The 18,444-nt window shown below is 42.3% G+C and overlaps 1 protein-coding gene across 10 annotated transcripts in view; it reads left to right on the top strand.

Moving 5' to 3' along the window:
- UTRN (utrophin) overlaps window positions 1-18,444 on the top strand; it is a 1,071,426-nt gene that overhangs the window by 786,101 nt on the left and 266,881 nt on the right. For all 10 annotated transcript variants that reach the window (XM_073627744.1, XM_073627752.1, XM_073627745.1 and 7 more), the window contains one exon: window positions 13,059-13,188. In XM_073627744.1, the coding sequence (XP_073483845.1) occupies window positions 13,059-13,188 (130 nt within the window). The remainder of the gene's footprint in view (window positions 1-13,058; window positions 13,189-18,444) is intronic.

Raw genomic sequence — 18,444 nt, 5'->3', positions numbered from 1 at the left:
AAGACAAACACTCCCTTGCTAAAGAAGCTGAGGGTAAAGGTGATGGACTGGCCAAGCATGTCTCCAGACCTAAACCCTATTAAGCATCTGCGGGGCATCCTCAAACGGAAGGTGGAGGAGCGCAAGGTCTTTAACATCCACCAGCTCTGTGATGTCATCATGGAGGAGTTGAAGAGGACTCCAGAGGCAACCTGTGAAGCTCTGGTAAACTCCATGCCCAAGACTGTTAAGGCAGTGCTGGAAAATAATGGTGGCCATACAGAATATTGACACTTTGGGCCAATTTGGACATTTTCACTTAGGGGTGTACTCACTTTTGTTGCCAGCGGTTTAGATATTAATGGCTGTGTGTTGAGTTATTCTGAGGGGACAGCAAATTTACACTGTTATACAAGCTGTACACTTACTACTTTACATTGTAGTAAAGTGTAATTTCTTCAGTGTTGTCAAATGAAAAGATATAATAAAATATTTACAAAAATGTGAGAGGTGTACTCACTTTTGTGAGAAACTATATTGCTTTTAAAGTGGTTTTAAACTCAGAAAAAAAAACCCCTGCAAGACAAAGGCATAATGAGCTCATTATGAAATACCTACCTTAGATCGAAGCTGTTGCAGTGGTCCACTCACACCGCTGTGACCGGGGACATGTCTCCCAGAGTTATTTCCGGGTTCGCGGGCACCAGCGCTGTGATTAGCTGGAGCCGCGATGACGTCACTACTGTGGCACGGCTTGGCTACTGAAGAAACAGCACGAACGGGCCATTTCTTCAGTGTGCATGTGCCGATGACGTCGGCACAAGCGGATACAGTGAATATCTCCTGTACTGTGCAAGTTTAGGAGATATTCACGGTACCTACAGGTAAGCCTTATTATAGGCTTACCTGTAGTGAAAAGTGGTGTAACAGGGTTTACAACCTCTTTAAGGCAGCATATTGGGGTGCCATTTTACTTCCCATAGCAGTATCTGTGCACGCCTATGGAGAGTTAAGTAGCCACGCTCTCCTGCTTGCTTCTAGAATGGACTGTGGGACTTGTAGTGTGCATAGAGCAGTGCACAAGACCACAACTAATATGTACTGCTTAAGCCAAACAACAGAAGTGAGGGGGATAAGGAGAGGTTTGTGAGCTTGTGGAGGATGTTACAAGGAGGAAAACACAGTAAGGCTGGCCATACATTATACAATTTTCTTGTACAACTTTCCTTTAGAATTACCAAAACCATATAATAGGAGGTCAAACCTAAACACTTTTGTATACAATCAGGCAGGTCCTTGCACTACATAATTGAAGGTAAATCTAAAGAAAATTTCATAAGAAAATTGTATGGCCAACTTAAGAAATGAGTTCATGAAAAATAGATTACAGTGCCATTAGGTTGTGTATGTGTATAGATTCATTTTGGAGTTAGTGTCACTTTAAGTATCTGAATACCTAGTTCATCCATATGACATGCTTTGCTTAAACATGTATACTGTTAATTATTTCTATAGTCACCTATGAGGATTAGTTTCACATTTTCTGAAAATGATCAGCCTTTGTAAGAGATATATATGAAAGTTTAAACTGTTATTATTTGCAGTGCCCTTCAGGTTTGAAATTGAATCTTCTTTACAGATTTGTAATAAATTAACAAGTTCCAGCCATTAGACTTTGCTAATGACCCATCCTGTTGTACAGTATATTTAGGCCCCTTTCACACTGGGGTGGTGGGTGCGTCGGCGGTAAAGCGCCGCTATTTTTAGCGGCGCTTTACCATCAATTTTGCGGGGCTATTCGGCTGCTAGCGGGGCGCTTTTACCCCCGCTAGCGGCTGAGAAAGGGTTAAAACCACCCGCAAAGCGCTGCTGCAGCAGTGCTTTGACGGTGGTATAGCCGCGCTGCCCATTTTTTTTTTTTTTTTTATCAGAAAAATTTTTTTATTTTAATATAAGGCATACATTTTTCAAAACAGTTATACATAGTATATGATGATACAATTTCTATAAAATTATACAAAATCACCATTATGTTTTCATTATTATGTCTTATCCCATCCTTTTACCTACCCCGTTCCTTCCCCCAACCTCCACCATGACAAACATCACATATAAATTGCAGCATTTTATTCGCCACTCCCTCAATTACCTCTGACTTCCCCCACAACCTATTATTTTCTTGACTAATTATGCAATCATCACCTCTTCAGGCCCACTTACTGTCCTGTTCCTTCTTCTCCCCTTTCATTCCTTATACTCTCTCTTCCTCCCTTTCCATCTCCATTTTGTCTGCTCTTTCCTCTCTCCCAATCCCCCTATATCTCTACATCTGGAGCTTTTCCACTACCAGTTGATGAGGGGCCACATCCGCATCCCCCAACCAAGGTTGCCATATTTTATCAAATTTGCCCTTGTCGCTTCTACGGCTATAGGTCAGTCGTTCTCTAGGAAGGAGAGAGTTTACATATGAGATCCATTGCTTCCCTGTGGGTACCGTAGGGGCCATCCAGTGCTTTGCAATAAGTTTTCTAGCTAAATACAACAATCTGGTTAGCATAAGAAACTTTCCTCCCGGAAACATTTCTGCGTCAATAGCGCCGAGCAAGTAAATTGTCGGGTTCAAGGGAATATGGACTTGCGCCAAGCTAGAGATGCATCGGGATACCTCATCCCAATACCTGTGCAACTTTGGGCACCTCCATATTAAATGGATAAAGTCCCCCCTGTGCACTCCACACTTAGGGCACAACGGGGAATCCCTACCCCCCCATTTGTGGAGTTGCACTGGTGTCCTGTAAGCCCTGTGCAGAATAAATAGTTGTGACAGCCTTTGTGATGCGAGACCACTGGGATAGCTTCGAGTGCCATTTCCCACTGATTATCATCTATTTCGCCTACATCCTCTACCCATTTTTTCCGACACTTTAATGATGTGTGATCCTGGGACGCAATCAGTAATTCCCTATATATTTTTGTTATTAATCCTTTCCTTGTGTCTGCTTTTAAAACTTCACTCAATAGTGGGACTGTTGTTACTCCTAAAGAATGAGTTATTTGTTGCGCCTGCAGCGCATGGCGAAGTTGAAGGTATTGGTAGAATCCCCTAGGGTGCAAATAGAATTCCCTACATAGTTGTTCATATGTTTTCAACACTTCCCCCTCATAGAGCTGTGAGAAAAACCATATCCCCTTTTCCTTCCAGTGTGAAAAACCTTGCAATTCCTGGACCTCCATATATCTTTTATTGTGCCATATTGGTGTAAATGGGAGCACGCCCGTTATTTTCAGTATTTTCCGAATCTCCCCCCATACCCTTTTAAAAAGAGAACTTGTGGGTTCTAGACCCTTCATGCTTGGTAAATCCATTTCTAGATTGGAGGCCGCCGCTAATGTGGGTTCCGATATGGTCACCAATTTACATATAGGGTCCTCATTTCCCTTTCGGCCCCATCCTGCCATTTGTTGTAACTGTGATGCCAAGAAATATAACTTGAGATGAGGTATTGACAACCCTCCTTTATCTTTTTCATATTGCAGTGTTTCCAAGCTAATTCTAGGCACCTTTTTTTTCCATATCAGTTCTCTCATTAATGTATCTATTAGCCTGAACCACTTTTTTGAAATCCATATTGGTGAGTTATGGAGAACGTACAGTTGCTGTGGGGCCCATAACATTTTTACTAGATTTGCTCGTCCTACAACTGATAATGGAAGCCTGCACCAACTACTACATTTTTCTTTCTGTCTGGTAAGTTATGGCCCCAGATTCAGTTGAAGATACTCAGCCGGCTCTGGGGATACCATCACTCCCAAATATTTAAAGCTATTAACAGTAGCTATTAGTTCCACCCCCTCTGGAAGTCCATCCCTCGGCTGATCTAATGGCATTATGGTTGATTTCGACCAATTGATAGCAAAGCCCGAGAAGCTGCCAAAGTCTCCCACTATCTCCATCACTGCCCGCAAAGAGGAGGCCATGTCCCCTAGATATATGAGTACATCGTCTGCGTATAAAGATATTTTTTCCTCTCTCTGATGTCTACGGAACCCCACTACCTCTGGTGAGTTACGGATCAATATAGCCAGGGGTTCATTCGCCAAGGCGAACAGTAATGGAGACAGCGGGCAACCCTGTCTAGTCCCCCTGTGTAATCCAAATGGAGAGGAGAGGACACCATTGATGCGCAATCTGGCTCTAGGTTTAAAATAGAGTACCCTTACCCAGTATATAAAATTGCCTCCCATTCCAAATCTTTCCAATATTTCCATAAGGTAGGGCCACTCCACACTATCGAACGCCTTTGTAGCGCCCAGTGACAGAATGGCCCTACCCCCCGGATTGTCTACTGGCGTCTGTAAATTCATATATAGCCTCCTTATATTATCAGACATGGAGCGCGTTGGCATAAAGCCAGATTGATCACAATGAACCAGCTTGCCGATTACCCGGGAAAGCCTCTTAGCCAATACACTGGCAAGCAACTTAACATCCGCATTTAATAGCGAAATTGGGCGATATGAATCCATTAGAAGTCTATCTTTTCCTGGCTTCAAAAGTACTGTAATTATTGCTTCTTGCATACTGTCTGGTAACCTACCCACTTCCCCAGCCTCCTTTATTGTCTGCAACAATGACGGTAGGAGGACCTCCCTATAATGGGAGTAAACCTCTACCGGTAGTCCGTCTGGGCCTGGGGATTTATGATGCGTTGCCCCCTCCAATGCTTCTGTTAGTTCAGCCAGTGAAATTGGGCAGTTCAAGATTTCCCTCTCCTCCTCCGTTAACCGCGGAAAAGGACAGGTTTGTAGAAACTGTTCCAGGTCAGATGGTTTATACCTAGTTTTACTGGAATATAGATCCCTGCAAAACTGCTGAAAGCTATTTAAAATGTCTGAGCTGAGAGTCAACTTCTCTCTGGATTCAGTCCTCACGGCTAGGATGTTGGCAGATTCCCGTTGCTCTCTGGCTATTAAAGCTAAGAGGCGACCAGTATTTTCCCCCTCTTCAAAATAACTCTGTTGCTGAAGATATCTTCTCTTCTCTGCTGCAGATAACCACACCGAGTTGTATACCGCCTGTGCCTCCCTCCATGACTTTTGATTGGATTGTGATGGGTCCATTATTAAAGCCTGTTCCCTTTCTTTCAGTTCTTCCCGTACCCTAGTTTCCCACTCTCTGGAACGAGATTCCCGCTATTTCTTTAATGAGGCAACCCCTCAAGAATGCCTTGAGTGTATCCCAAATTATCGCTGCACTGGCTGACCCCACATTTAATTGCAAAAATTCCCGTAAATCCCCTCCCGTTCTATCTACCTGCGGAAACAGGGTTAACCAATATGGGTTCATTTTCCATAGGGGGCGTCCCGAAGTACCAATAGTGCCTAGCCGTACCCAAAATGGGGAGTGGTCAGACAGAAGGCGCGGCTCATATGCTGAGTCCTCTACCCACTGCAAAAGTGACTCATTCCCCAGGCCCAGATCAATACATGAAAAACCGTCATGTGTTGCAGAATAACAAAAGTAACATCTATCCTTTTCATGTCTCTCCCTCCATACATCCCGAAGCCCCAGTTCCTCGAGTAGTGCAGCAAAAGCCGTCCTACCAGATGTATGTCTCGTATTTTTAGATGTCAAAGACATTCTATCTAGGAAATTGTCCATGATATTATTAAAATTTCTCCTAATGCTAATACCGGGATACCCGGATGTAGAGCCATAAATTGTGAAAGGCACCCAAGGGGAACTGCTGAAAATGGCGGGGGGATATATATAGAGGCTATTATACAAATTAGTCCATTAATTTTACACAGTAGAAAAACAAACTTTCCCTCCTTATCCACCCTCTGTTGCAAGCACTCAAAGGAGACATCCGAGGAGATCATTACACTAGCCCCCCTTGAATATGAGGTAGGCATAGAATAAAACTGTATCGGGTATCTCCTTGAGCGCAATAAATGCACAGAATCGGGCCGCATATGTGTTTCTTGCAGACAAATTATCTGGGGTTTCATTTTATCGAAATATTTAAACATTGCACTTCTCTTATCACTATCCCCCAGCCCCCTTACATTCCATGTCATTAATAAGATACCATTCCCCCCCCCCCTTACTCATGCATGGGAGCACACCATTTTCTGTACTCATAGAACCGAAAGCAGCAACATAAATAATAAGTCCCACTACCATTATCCATCTGGATTTTAACCATCCCTAGGACCCTGCCAGCATACAATACATTTCTACATGCCATTCCTTTTTCCCTCCGTTTATCGATTGTGAAATATAATAAATATTCGTGTCAAAACTTATACTTGTGATATCTTCCCTTTCTCATTTGCATAAATCCACCCCCTCTCGTGCCTACCCTTCCCCCCCTCCCCCCTGTCCACCCTATTCCCTTCCGTTCCTGCCCCCCCTTTCTCTTTAACCCATCCCTCCAAAAATTCTATGGGGTTAGGACCCTCACTCTGCTCAGGCATGCCAATTACTCTTACATTGTTTCTTTGATTTCTATTTTCTAATTCGTCTATTTTGGCTGCCTGGTCTTTTATATATTTCTTCATCTCAGTGATGTCCTGTCTGAGTGGAAATAACGTATCTTCTACTGCACTTAATCTTTCCGCTAGGATCGTTGTTCTTTCCACCGTCTCTTTCAGCCTGCCACCTATCACGGCGAGTTCCTCCTTTATACCTTTCAATTGGGTATCCAGACCTGCAATTGATTCCTTGCATGCGGTTATCGCATATAAGAGGTCCCTCATTGTAGGCTCTTCTGCTCTTCCCCTTTGCTCTCCCTCCATATCTGCCTCTGTTATATTAGAGAGCTTTCTAGTTGCTATGTCACCACTTAAGGTGTCAACTTTCCCTGCTTCTTGTTCCCTTATAGGCGGCGCTGTCATCGGGCTTGACACCACCGGCATTGGCCCACTACTTGGATTTTTCCTGACCCCTGAGGGTCCTGTATGAGTTCATTGTGAGGATTTTGCTGGTGAGAGAGAGGTTCTAGTGAATCGCTCTAACTTCGTTGCTGCTGCTGCTGCAGTTGCCGCTGCGACTTTTACTTGATTTGTCTGATTTTTTGCAGAGCGTGTGACCTGGGATCCTTCTTGTTGTGCCTGGTGTTGTGGCTGGTGCTGGTTTGCTTTTTCATCAGCCGCTCGCTTCCCAACCATGGTGTTTTCCTCCTTTCTCCTTTTCCTTTAAGGATTAACCAATTTTCATATTGTTTCAAATTGTTGCACAATATTACAGCATCATTTTACATTGATTTAAGCCTTCAAGTCACAACCTTCCTTCAATTAAATTGAACTATAGTTCATGTTGTTTCCCACTATTGGTTCCAGTTAGACTCAAAAAGGAAAAAAAAAAAAGGAAAAAGGAAACACTGTACATCTAGTACTACAGTATCAACTAAACAGTTAAGCTTGCGATTAAGTAGTAGGCGATGAAATGATATACTTCAAATTGCAACTTTAGTCATAGTAACCAACTTTTAAGCGCCATTCCTCTGCTTATATTAATTTATATCAATTCTGTTGTTGTTCAGATTGCATCACCAGCCAGCTCCCTGTCCGTCTCCCACCCCGGACTGGGGCTGCAATTTTCTAGGTTTCAGGTATAGAGTCTTTAACAACAACAGTTATTGAAGCAACAGATTCAGCTCGGCCAAAGTTTCAACTTAAAAGTTCAGTTAATTCATATTCTTTCAGCTATAAACTGAGGATAAAAGATCATATATGGCAGATATGGGATTTGAGAACAATAGGAAGAGCTTTCACCTGCATCAGACGTCTTCACACAAGTCTGTCAATCACCAGCGTTACCTTGTATTCTTATCAGCCGCTCACCGCTCCACTCCCCGCCACCACTGTTACTGAGACCGGTTCGTTCATCGGCTGCTGGCATACCAGATAGGAGCCTCTCACACTACCCCTCTGGTTCTGCCCTCCAAGCCCTCTCTCTGTCCCTCACGCGGCGCTGATATTGAAGCCGGTTTTCCTCGCCGGCCGCCGACAAGCCAGGGAGACCTCTCACGCCTCCCCCCTCGTCTCGTCCTCCGCGTCCGACCTCCAAGTCCACGCTCTCGCCGGGGCCAGATTTAGGCAGGTATGGACAGAGATGCCGGTCACTGGGGCCGATGTCAGCTGCGTTCTCCTGCCGCCGGACAGGCTAACGTTTTCTCGGCTGTTTGCTAGCTGGTTAGAGCTACCCTCTCACTCCCACATCCGGTCACGCCCCCCACGACACCCCTGCTTTAGAGGGTCAGTTAAAGTCATTGATTTCAATGGGTAGGAGCGGTGGAGGAGCGGTATACACACTGCTCCAAAGATGCTGCTAGCAGGACTTTTTTTAGCGTCCTGCCAGCTCACCGCCCTCGGGCTTTCACATTGGAGACACATGAGCGGCTTTCGGGGCGCTTTGCAGATGCTATTTTTAGCGCTGTGCGCCTGCAAAGCGCCCCAGTGTGAAAGGGGTCTTATTGTAGCTGCTTGACATTTTATAGATCATCTTGTATATAGTTTTAAAAAACATTATTATAAAAAACATTAAAAACATATCAATAACCTTCATAATGCAGTGAGTTTACTGTCTTGATTTTACTGTCTTGAGTGATGTGAAAGTATAGTGGAAAATGATACAGGATTTGCATTAAGGCTTAATGTGTGGTTTCAGACTGTGGTTTCTTAGCAGAGAAAGTTGTGTTTTTGTCTTTCTTTGGATTCTGTAAACCTGGATTGGGACCTGGAGCTTGAAGTTTTCAAAGTGTCTTGAGTGGGACAGAACCTTCAATCCTGTGTCCAGATTTTAATGAATGCTTGCATCCTGTGTGAGTACACAGGTGTAAGAGGGTCGTTATATACTCAAGCCTGAGGAAAGCTCAGGGCTCCCAGTTTGGACTTGTCAGTGCTGCTGACAAGGGAGCGAGGTGGCTCGGCATTTTAGGTTAGTTAACTGTTAATGTGGAAGAACCCCTGCATGGGCAACTGATGTCTATGTGAGCTTTTTTTTTCTTTCCAACAAAAGTGGGCTGCCATGCCCTAAAATACAGTTTGAACTGGCGCAACTCATTGGATAAACACCTACCACATGAGCATAATCACCCCAACACCACAGTGGCTTATATGTTTGTGCTTTAGATCAGTGATCTACAAACTGTGGGCCAGATGTGGCCCTTTGCTTGTCTTCATCCGGCCCTTGGGGCACCAGTCCATCCATTGACACCAATGATGGGGCACTATTCCTTCCACTGACCCCAATGATAGGTCACCATTCCATTCACTGACACCAAAGATGGGGCACTATTTCTCCCACTGATGCAATGAGTCACTATTCCTCCTATTAAAACCAATAGTGGGACATTGTTTACTTCCACTGACACCTAGGGCATTTTCTACTTCCACTGACCATAGTCTGGCCCACCTAAATCCTGAAGGACAGTAAACTGGCCCTTTCTTTAGAAGGTTTGGAGACCCATGTTTTAGATAAACACAATTTAAAGGCGAGCTTAAGTTGGAGTATAAATTTCCTGTAAACGTATTTATAGTCATAGTATTCACACTTGGTGTTTTCTTTTTTTGTGAGCTGCAATAAAGCCTGCATCCTGAAAATTATATTTGCATCTGCTTTCTCTTCAGCTGTGTATGTCTCTAATTTTTGATGTGGAATATGTGGTGATGGATAGAAATTCTGTATGTAATGGATAGTTTATTCTTTGGAACTTACAGAAGCAGGATATTGCCTGCTATATATTTTTTCCTTGTATGGCATAGAGGTGCAATAAAACCCCTATCAGGTTATTATTTGCTATTCATCTTGCTGGGAAGATTACCCTTAAAGTGGTTGTAAAGCTGTACTGATGACGATCACTGGTATCCCTTCTGTTATAGCAAGCTATACAGTGTGTGTGTGTGTTTTTTTTTTGTGTTTTTAATTCTGAAGCTAAATACCTTATTTCACAGCACAGTTGTGTGGTCACGTGACCTCCCACCACTCCCCTTCCCCGGTTCGAGGACCTCAGCAGGAGGGGCTGCGATTCCCCTTTGTAGATTGCAGTTTGGTTGGAGTTCTCTTTTAAAATAACAACTTCCATTTAACCTACCATACAGTCAGACACAGGTACACTATTATTACTTATTTGACATTATTAAATGACCATTTTTGGTTTATCCACCAGTAATGTATAGTCATTATAATTGCCAGATGTTTAGCTAGGTAATTCAGATATTTGTTTTAGCTTTCTCTCAACAAAAGGCTGGCTTTTGTTGTCTGAGCTTCAAAAATAACTAACATTATCAGCCCTTTTCTGACATTCAATTAAATACAGAACCTTTCTCTCAGCCTGATAGTAAAGTGACAGATCACTGACCAATATGTCTGTCCATGGTTGCTGTTATTCTGTGGCCTGCTGTTGTAATTGAGTATTGGTATAACCTGTTGAAATATCATTGTCCTAAAGATGTGGAAATACCTGAATTTAATCAGACACTTAGCTAATAAAAGTAATGGTAAACATTTAACTGCATACATTTGCAAGTTAAAGCCATCCACCACCATAGTAATGCTTCTGCAAGTGCAATCTAATTAACCAGAGAGCAGAGCTTATCATGATGATCCCCTAGTCCACACCAGTAGTATATTCTGTGAGAGATTTATACTTGCTGAAAGAAACTGTAGACTTATTGTACCCTGTCACTTCCTCTTTGCAGAGTACTCCAGTATGATATGAGTGGTTTTAACTGCCAGTTTCTGTCAGGCTCTGAACAATGGTATGGATGTTACACCCCCTATAAAAAAAAAAAAAAAAAAAAAAGATTGCATTAATCTTACCAAGGAGTTGCATAGATTTTTCATTGATTGCTTGACTCATTACAGTCAGGGAATTTTTATGTTTCATTGAGGGGCAAAGGATTCAGAGACAATTGAGTTATACTGAGGCCTACAGGAGTGTTTGGACACTGGCAAACAAACCCAGTTACCAGCCTGGTATAACCCCCTCCTAATTTCAAAATTCTTCGGTGTCTTAGTAGGATGAACATCTTTCTCAACTGAGAAAAGCTTAACTGTATTTTTGCTTGCAATTTTTTTCCTTCAATATTGTTATTTTTTATCAAGATTCTCCTATAAGGTGCTTGAGCTAGTCCCTATTCGCAGCTCTCTAAAGTGGCATAGCCTCAACAATAGTTTTGGAGGCCGTATCTGGAGCCTGCTGAACTAGACAGGTGCAGGGCTAGTCTGAAATGTAACTTTTTAGCGCAGCATGTTGAATCCCAAAAACATAGGGAGTCCTTTGTTAATGACACCCCCAGTTTAGTTCACAGATCGCACTGCGAACTCGCACAGGAATCGGATCGCATAGGTGAGAACACCCATGCAATCCGATTCTATTGCAGGGAAAAACTAGTGCCTGCACTATTTTCTGTGCAAAGCCAATGCAAGTTCAGCCATTCAACTGTATGGCTGAACTCGCATTGCTCAGAGATCGCATGTGAATCACATGCAATCTCTGAGATCGCACAAGTGTGAACCCAGACTTACAGAGACTATCAGGGATTACAAAGAGAATATAAGCCTTTCTAAATGCAGCAAAAACCACCTTAAAGGGTCAAGTTACCTTTACCAAAAAAACTGCCTATGCAACTTTGTTAATGACACCCACAGTGGTTCGCACAAGGCAGTGTGAACTGCCTGCGGGAGAGGAGCGATGCAGGAAAAGGTGCTGGTTCCCGCATCGCACCAGTGTGAAACCAGGGACAAGGAGAATTGGCTTCACTCTCCACAATTCCTAGGTGTCTCAGACAGATCATTATCCAGGCTTATGGTCTTAAGGATCAAGTTTCACCCTTTTTCTAGGTGCACTCTACTAGGTCTGTTGAAGGCTATCCAGCCTTCAACAACTGTTTGCCTAATGAATAATGAATGATTAAGCTCTGTGGATTATATGTGGACTCCAGCGTTGACTTTTTTGATTGGACTGTATGTAGAACTGATTTATTAGACTTACTGGTCATTCAAGGAAAACCTGTACTGAGAAAATATGTAGACAACTATTTCTCACTTCTTGATCCTGAATTGATAGTTTCTTGGCTCTTCTGCCAATCAAATGGCTTAATTTTTTTTTAGTCTCTCTGACCCAGAACAAGTTTGTAGAGCCTTGACTTTCCTCTGACTCCATGATTCATATAACATGTTGTGACAACCTAAGAAATGTTTTCAGAGGTAGGTCAGCAATGAAAGCCTTTATATTTTTTTCAGTACAGGTATCCTTAAAACGTGTATGTGCTATTGACTTTTTGCCATTTGCTAGCACTTAAAAAATCTTCACACATTTTTTTATGTCTAGTGTCAATAGCACATAGTCTGTTCATTGCAATTCTGGCTTGTTGATTGACTGGTCTATTTTGTTCAGCTCAGTGAGGCTGACTTGTAAGGTCTACAGATTAATCCTGTTATTAACCATGCTGTGCTTGGTGTACCCTGAATAACATCAGATATTAGCTAAACCTATATTATGTCCCATTAAACAACTCACATGGAATATTCATTTACATCCATCTTTTCAGAAATATGCCATTAAATTTAATTGCCTAAAGAGTTGTGCAAGATTTCCCTGCAATGGATCTATGAATATATAATATTTGAGCAATGGCTAGTGACTTTAGAAATTTACATAGGCACACTTTTTAGATTTACTTCAAAGCGAAACTCCAGGCACAGGAGTACAATTTCAGAGCCTTTGTGTTCTGAATCCATGCACCTGCTACTGCTGGCATGTCAAACTTTGACATGCAAGTGTGTCTGTGCAGCAACTGCAAGTGCACTCAGTACAAGTAGCTGGTGATCCTGGATAGTGCCTGAACAAACTGGGGAGAGAGGCATATGAAGACATCGTCAGGGAATGCTGTGATCTCTGTGAGATGTATTAAATATGGACTACTCTGAACTTACTCATTACTTAGCATGCATACATTTAACTTAAAAAAAAAAAAATTATCTGATGTTAGGTCAGTTTTAAAGTGTAATGGTGCCAGATACTATGTATAACTATAACTCTGCATTTTAAAATTTGTTTTTGTTGTAGGTCTTGAAACGGGAATTGAAGGATAAAGAACAGACAGTCCTGAATGCCATAGAACAAGCACGGATTTTTATTTCTGAGCAGCCTATTGAAGGCCCCGAAGAACCAAGACGAAACTTACTCCCTAAAACAGGTAACTTCAGTTATTGTTCTTTAACTTTTTTTATTTTTTCTAAGGAAGAAATACTGTTAGATTTACTCTTTGATTGAGGAAATAATTAGCCTGTCAAATATTTTACGAGAACAGTAAATTTAGAGTGGCATCATGGACAATTTCCAGATGTATTGAACCTCTTGTAACATTATACCTTCACCCTACTGTGATTTATGCCTGTAGATGCATTATCAGAAGTGATCTTTCAGGAATGAAAGACCTTAAATCTTGTTGGTATACAGTGACGGTCCTTCTCTGCTTTAGCACTCAATCACTCATGTTATCGGTACAGTGAACTGTTACTTGCACTGTTCATATCAGTCTATGTATTGCAGACTCAGTAGTTTTCAAGTAAAGCAAATGTCACTTGTGCATCACATGTCACTTCTCCTACCTATTTGTCTAATTCCCGGTTCAAGGATTAAGAAATAAATTGACGCTAAAGTGAAGGTAATAGATATATATGAATTAACTGCTAAATAACGTGAAGGAACGTGTCCCAACAACCTGCAATGGATATTGTATATGGTATATAAGTTGGGGGCCCAGAAGAGCTGTTTGCTTTAATTTCTGGGACCAGTCTATGTTTATACTGTGAGTAGGCAAAACAGGATTGAGTTGCATTTTTGCATGAGGGTCGAAGAAAATCTTACAGAAAATGGTATAAAAAGATTCTAGGTGAGAGAAGACTGTATACAGTATGGAAAACGTAGGTTAATTTGATATATTAGATATATTTAGAATAAGGGATACTTATAACCTGCAGTTGAAAAATAATGTCTGAAATTTCAAATTGCTATGAATAAAGGACAACCTTTTCCTGCAGTCCTTATAAGTGTACTCCGCGTTGAAGACCATGCTTGCTATTGGTGCAGAATTTTTTTCAGCAGCTTGCAAATGGCTGTAACCAACAACCAATTAAATTTCACATAGATAAGGGAACAGCTGTTTAAAGATGAACTCCAAGCACAACAAATTTGTGTTAAACTTTTAAAGTTATGCATACCTATAAGAAATGTGTACTTCTTTTGCCTTCAGTGGTCTGTGGATCCTATACACTTGATGAATAGGTTACCTTCTGACAGTCAGATTGCACCTTTTCCTGTCTAGCCAACCAATCCCCACAGCCTGCTTTTTATGTGTGTGGTGACCAGTCCTCTCACTGACACTCTGTAGTAGTGCTGATGTCACCACATGCAGCACGCAGATAGGGGCTTCAAGTGCTGCAGGATGAACACTGCCCAGCGCCGTTCTGCCTCTAAAGCTGGCCATGAGTGGATTGAAAATTGGGCCGGTTTCAGCAAGGACGGACAAATTTCGATCCATGTATAGGCACTTTGGTTATACAGATGTTGATCTACCGATTGACTTTTGTACAACTGCCCTGTCAAATTTTCTCTGCTCAATCTGCACCGCAGGTTTTAGCCTGTACCCCTCATAAGTGTATTTTTATGGTGTGGAAGTCCTCCCACTGTTAGCATACAATAATAATACAATAACACAATGGGGAAAATTCCCCCATTCACACATTCAAGGTTGGGTCAGTTTTTTTTATTCAACTCACTGGTGGAATGAAAAAACTGACTAATGTATGGTTTGCCTTACTGTGCTAAGACTTTGTTTTTTACTGACATCACAGGCACAGCATTCTAAAAATGAGATTAACTGCTTGCCGCCCGGCCACCGTCAAATGACGGTGGGGCGGTGCGGCTCTCGTTCTGGGATGACGTCATATGACGGTGTCCCAGAACGGCCGCTCTTGCGCGTCCGAGGGGGCCCGCGCTGTGTTGCTAGGACAAGGAGTGACCCTGATCTTTGGAAAGACCTGCAGCTCTTTAACCATGTGATCACATGGTTAAAGAGCCGCGGACGTGGGTCTTTCCAGAGATCGGGGTCGCGCCGTGTCCAATCACAGCCACATCACAATCAATGTGTCCAATCACAGCTGGTTACATGTAAACAAGGAAGTGCCAGTAATCGACGCTCCTCGCCTCACACTGACAGAGTGTGTGGCGAGGAGAGCCGATCAGCGGCATCTCCACGCAGGGGGACATCTAGGAATGTAATCAGGACACTTATTACAATAATGCAAAATAGTGTCACAAATTAGTGCCCACCATTGCCCACCAATGCCAGCCATCAGTGCCCACCAGTGGCAGCAATCAGTGCCCACCACTGCCCACAAGTGCCACTAATCAGTGCCCATTGGCGATGCCAGTCAGTGCCACCTATCAGTGCTGCCCATCAATGCCCATCACTGCTGTCAATCAATGCCCATCAGTAATGTCGATCAGTGTCACCCATCAGTGCCACCCATCAATGCCCATCAGTGCCCATCAGTACCACCTATCCATGCCACCTATCAGTGCCCACCAGTGCCGCCTATCAGTGCCCATCAGTGCCGCCCGTCAGTGCTCATCAGTGCCACATATCAGTGCCCATAAGTGTCCATAAGTGTGGCATATTAGTGCCTCCTCATCAGTGCCACCTAATCAGTGCCCATAAGTGCCACCTCATCAGTGCCCACCAGTTCAACCTATCAGTGCCCATCAGTGCCTCCTCATCAGCACACATCAGTGAAGGCGAAAAATTACTTAGTTACAAAATTTACTGACAGAAAAAAAAGTAAAACACATTTTTTTTTCAAAATTTTTAGTCTTTTTTTTTGTAAAAAATAAAAAACCCAGCAGTGATTAAATACCACCAAAAGAAAGCTCTACTTGTGTGAAGAAAATGATAAAAAATGTGCTTGGGTACAGTGTAGCACGACTGCGCAATTGTCATTCAAAGTGCGACAGCGCTGAAAGCTGAAAAATGGCTTGGGCAGGAAGGGGGTGTAGGTGCCCGGTAGGCAAGTGGTTAAAGAAGGAAAGTGAGCAGCACAGCCCTAGGCTGCTGCAAACAGGTAAGTAATGTAATCTAAAGTAATGTAATTGAAAGGCGGCTGGGGGAAGGGGGAGGGGATGTTTGCCACCTGGTATATGCTTGCATTTCATTACTTTGAAAATGCTGATGCCGACGGCAAACGTCACTGGCAGAAATGACATACATACCTCCAGTGTTGACACACCCATAAGTCCATCATGGAAGGAAAAGTGATCACATGACAAAGAAAGTAACTGGTGTTGTATAGAAGATATTTAAGAGCTGCGGCCTGGGGAAAATGCTGCTCTTCCATAGATACTGTAGTCACCCTAGGACAGGAAGTGTGTTACTAGCAGGATTGCCAGGTGAAAATAAAGTAAATTAGGCCTGAAAAGAACACTAATACAGCCACTAAAACAGAGAACTGGTAAGCCACAATATTTCCATTTTTTTTTAACTTGGGTTCAGACATAGTTTAAAGAAGAAATTCACCTTTATTTATTTATTATTTATTTATTACAGGTACTTATATTGCACCTTCAATTTATGCAGAGCTTTACACATATATTGTACATTCACATCAGTCCCTGCCGTCAAGGAGCTTACAATCTAAGGTCCCTAACTCACATTCATACATAAACATACTAGGGCCAATTTAGACAGGAGCCAATTAACCTATTAGCATGTTTTTTGAGTGTGACCTTTAGTAACATATCACATGCTACACCCAAATTTAGGGTGGAACATGGAAATATTGATAAATCCCATCCATGATAGTGGGCAGAATTTCTTCTCACCTGCAGCCGCTGTCACATTTAAAATTGAGAGACCCCACCCGCACAGCCACATCATCCATTCACAGACATATGTGGCAGAGGGACTTGTAGTTCTTGTATTTCTCATAAAGAGTAGTTCTCAATGGACTATGAGTGTGCTGATCAACGTGCTCATAGTACATTCACTCTTCCTGCAACTCTGAAGCTAATAGCGCATACAGAGGAATGGGCACAGAGCTGTAGGAAGAGTCTGCAGGAGCCTGATTGTGGGTGCAGTGCTCTGCAGGTTCCTGAGAAAAAATATTAAATGCACATTTTTTTAGCGTCCAAAAACATATGCATTTATCCTTTAATAGAGAAAAAGTGAGTACAGTATGGCTAGCTTATCTGTCATCAAGTTATTTTGTGTGTGTTAAAAAAAGTAATGTTCCCCCTTTTAAATCCCCTGTTCTGTTTTGCCCTAATACCTCAGTGATTTAGATACTCATTGGGAATAATTTATTTTCTGTTCAAGGAGAAAGAAAAATTTTTTTTTCATTGCTTGATTTCTTCTTCCCTGGATAAAATCTCATGGGAAATCTTACATTATTGTGCACGGATCTGTACCAGGTACTACTTTAATTGAGTATGCTTACTGATGCAGTGTATTACAGCTTTATCTGTGGTTAAATAGTATACAAGAAATCAGCCTCTACAACAAGGTTCCATCGCTGCTGCTTATAGAGGGCGTATGTTCTGACCTCCAGATCAGATTGCTAAGACCAGCATTGCTTCTCTGAAAATGGTTATCATATAAATTGGATATCTACTCCTGTCCAGAATGTATTGGCTGCATTTACAGGTTAAAGCCCATCAAGATTATAGGCCAGTTCCTAGCTAAAAAAGTGACTTTTAGGCCTCATGCAACTGGGGCTTCTCTAAACATTTTTCTTAAGGCAGGAGAAAAGCAGCTGCGAAAACACTTCTAAGCTGCGTTTTTTCAAGTGCATTTAGGCACGTCAAGCGCTTGCGCATTTATTAGTTTCATTAGCCAGAATGTTAATTTATTGTGGCTATTGAAATCGAAAAACACTCAAGTGCTAATAGTGCCTAGCGCTAACGGGTGTTTAGATGCGTTTACCCATGTTTAGGTGCATCAAACCTTTTTTTTCTGCCAAAACACTCCTCTCTTGAGTGCGCAAATGATGTTTTTTTTTGTTTCTGCCTCCAAACTCCCCTGCCTTGAAACTCCTGTAAATATAGCGTGCATGGACACATCGGTTAACATAGAGGGGAGTCTAGAGGCAGAAAAAAAAGCTCAAATGCCTGTAAAAACATTTTTTGAGCTCAAGTGTGCATGAGGCCTTAGGCTCCATGGCAGCTCCTAAACGTGAGTTTAGGAGTTTTTTGCATTTTTTTTGCCAAAATGTTTAAACTCAACTTATGCCACGTACACACAACCTGTTTTGCCATCGGAATAAACTCTGAAGGTTTCTCCAACAGAATTCCATTCAAGCAGTATTGCCTACATACTGTCAATCCAAAGTTCGATCAAAGTCCGACCGTCAAGAATGCAGTGACGTACAACACTTACGACGGGACTAGAAAAAGGAAG

Source organism: Aquarana catesbeiana, linkage group LG04 (assembly GCF_042186555.1).
Source record: "Aquarana catesbeiana isolate 2022-GZ linkage group LG04, ASM4218655v1, whole genome shotgun sequence".
In the NCBI taxonomy this organism is placed as follows: Eukaryota; Metazoa; Chordata; class Amphibia; order Anura; family Ranidae; genus Aquarana; species Aquarana catesbeiana.
Note: the sequence above shows the minus strand (reverse complement) of the source record. Positions and strands in the feature narration are given on the sequence as shown.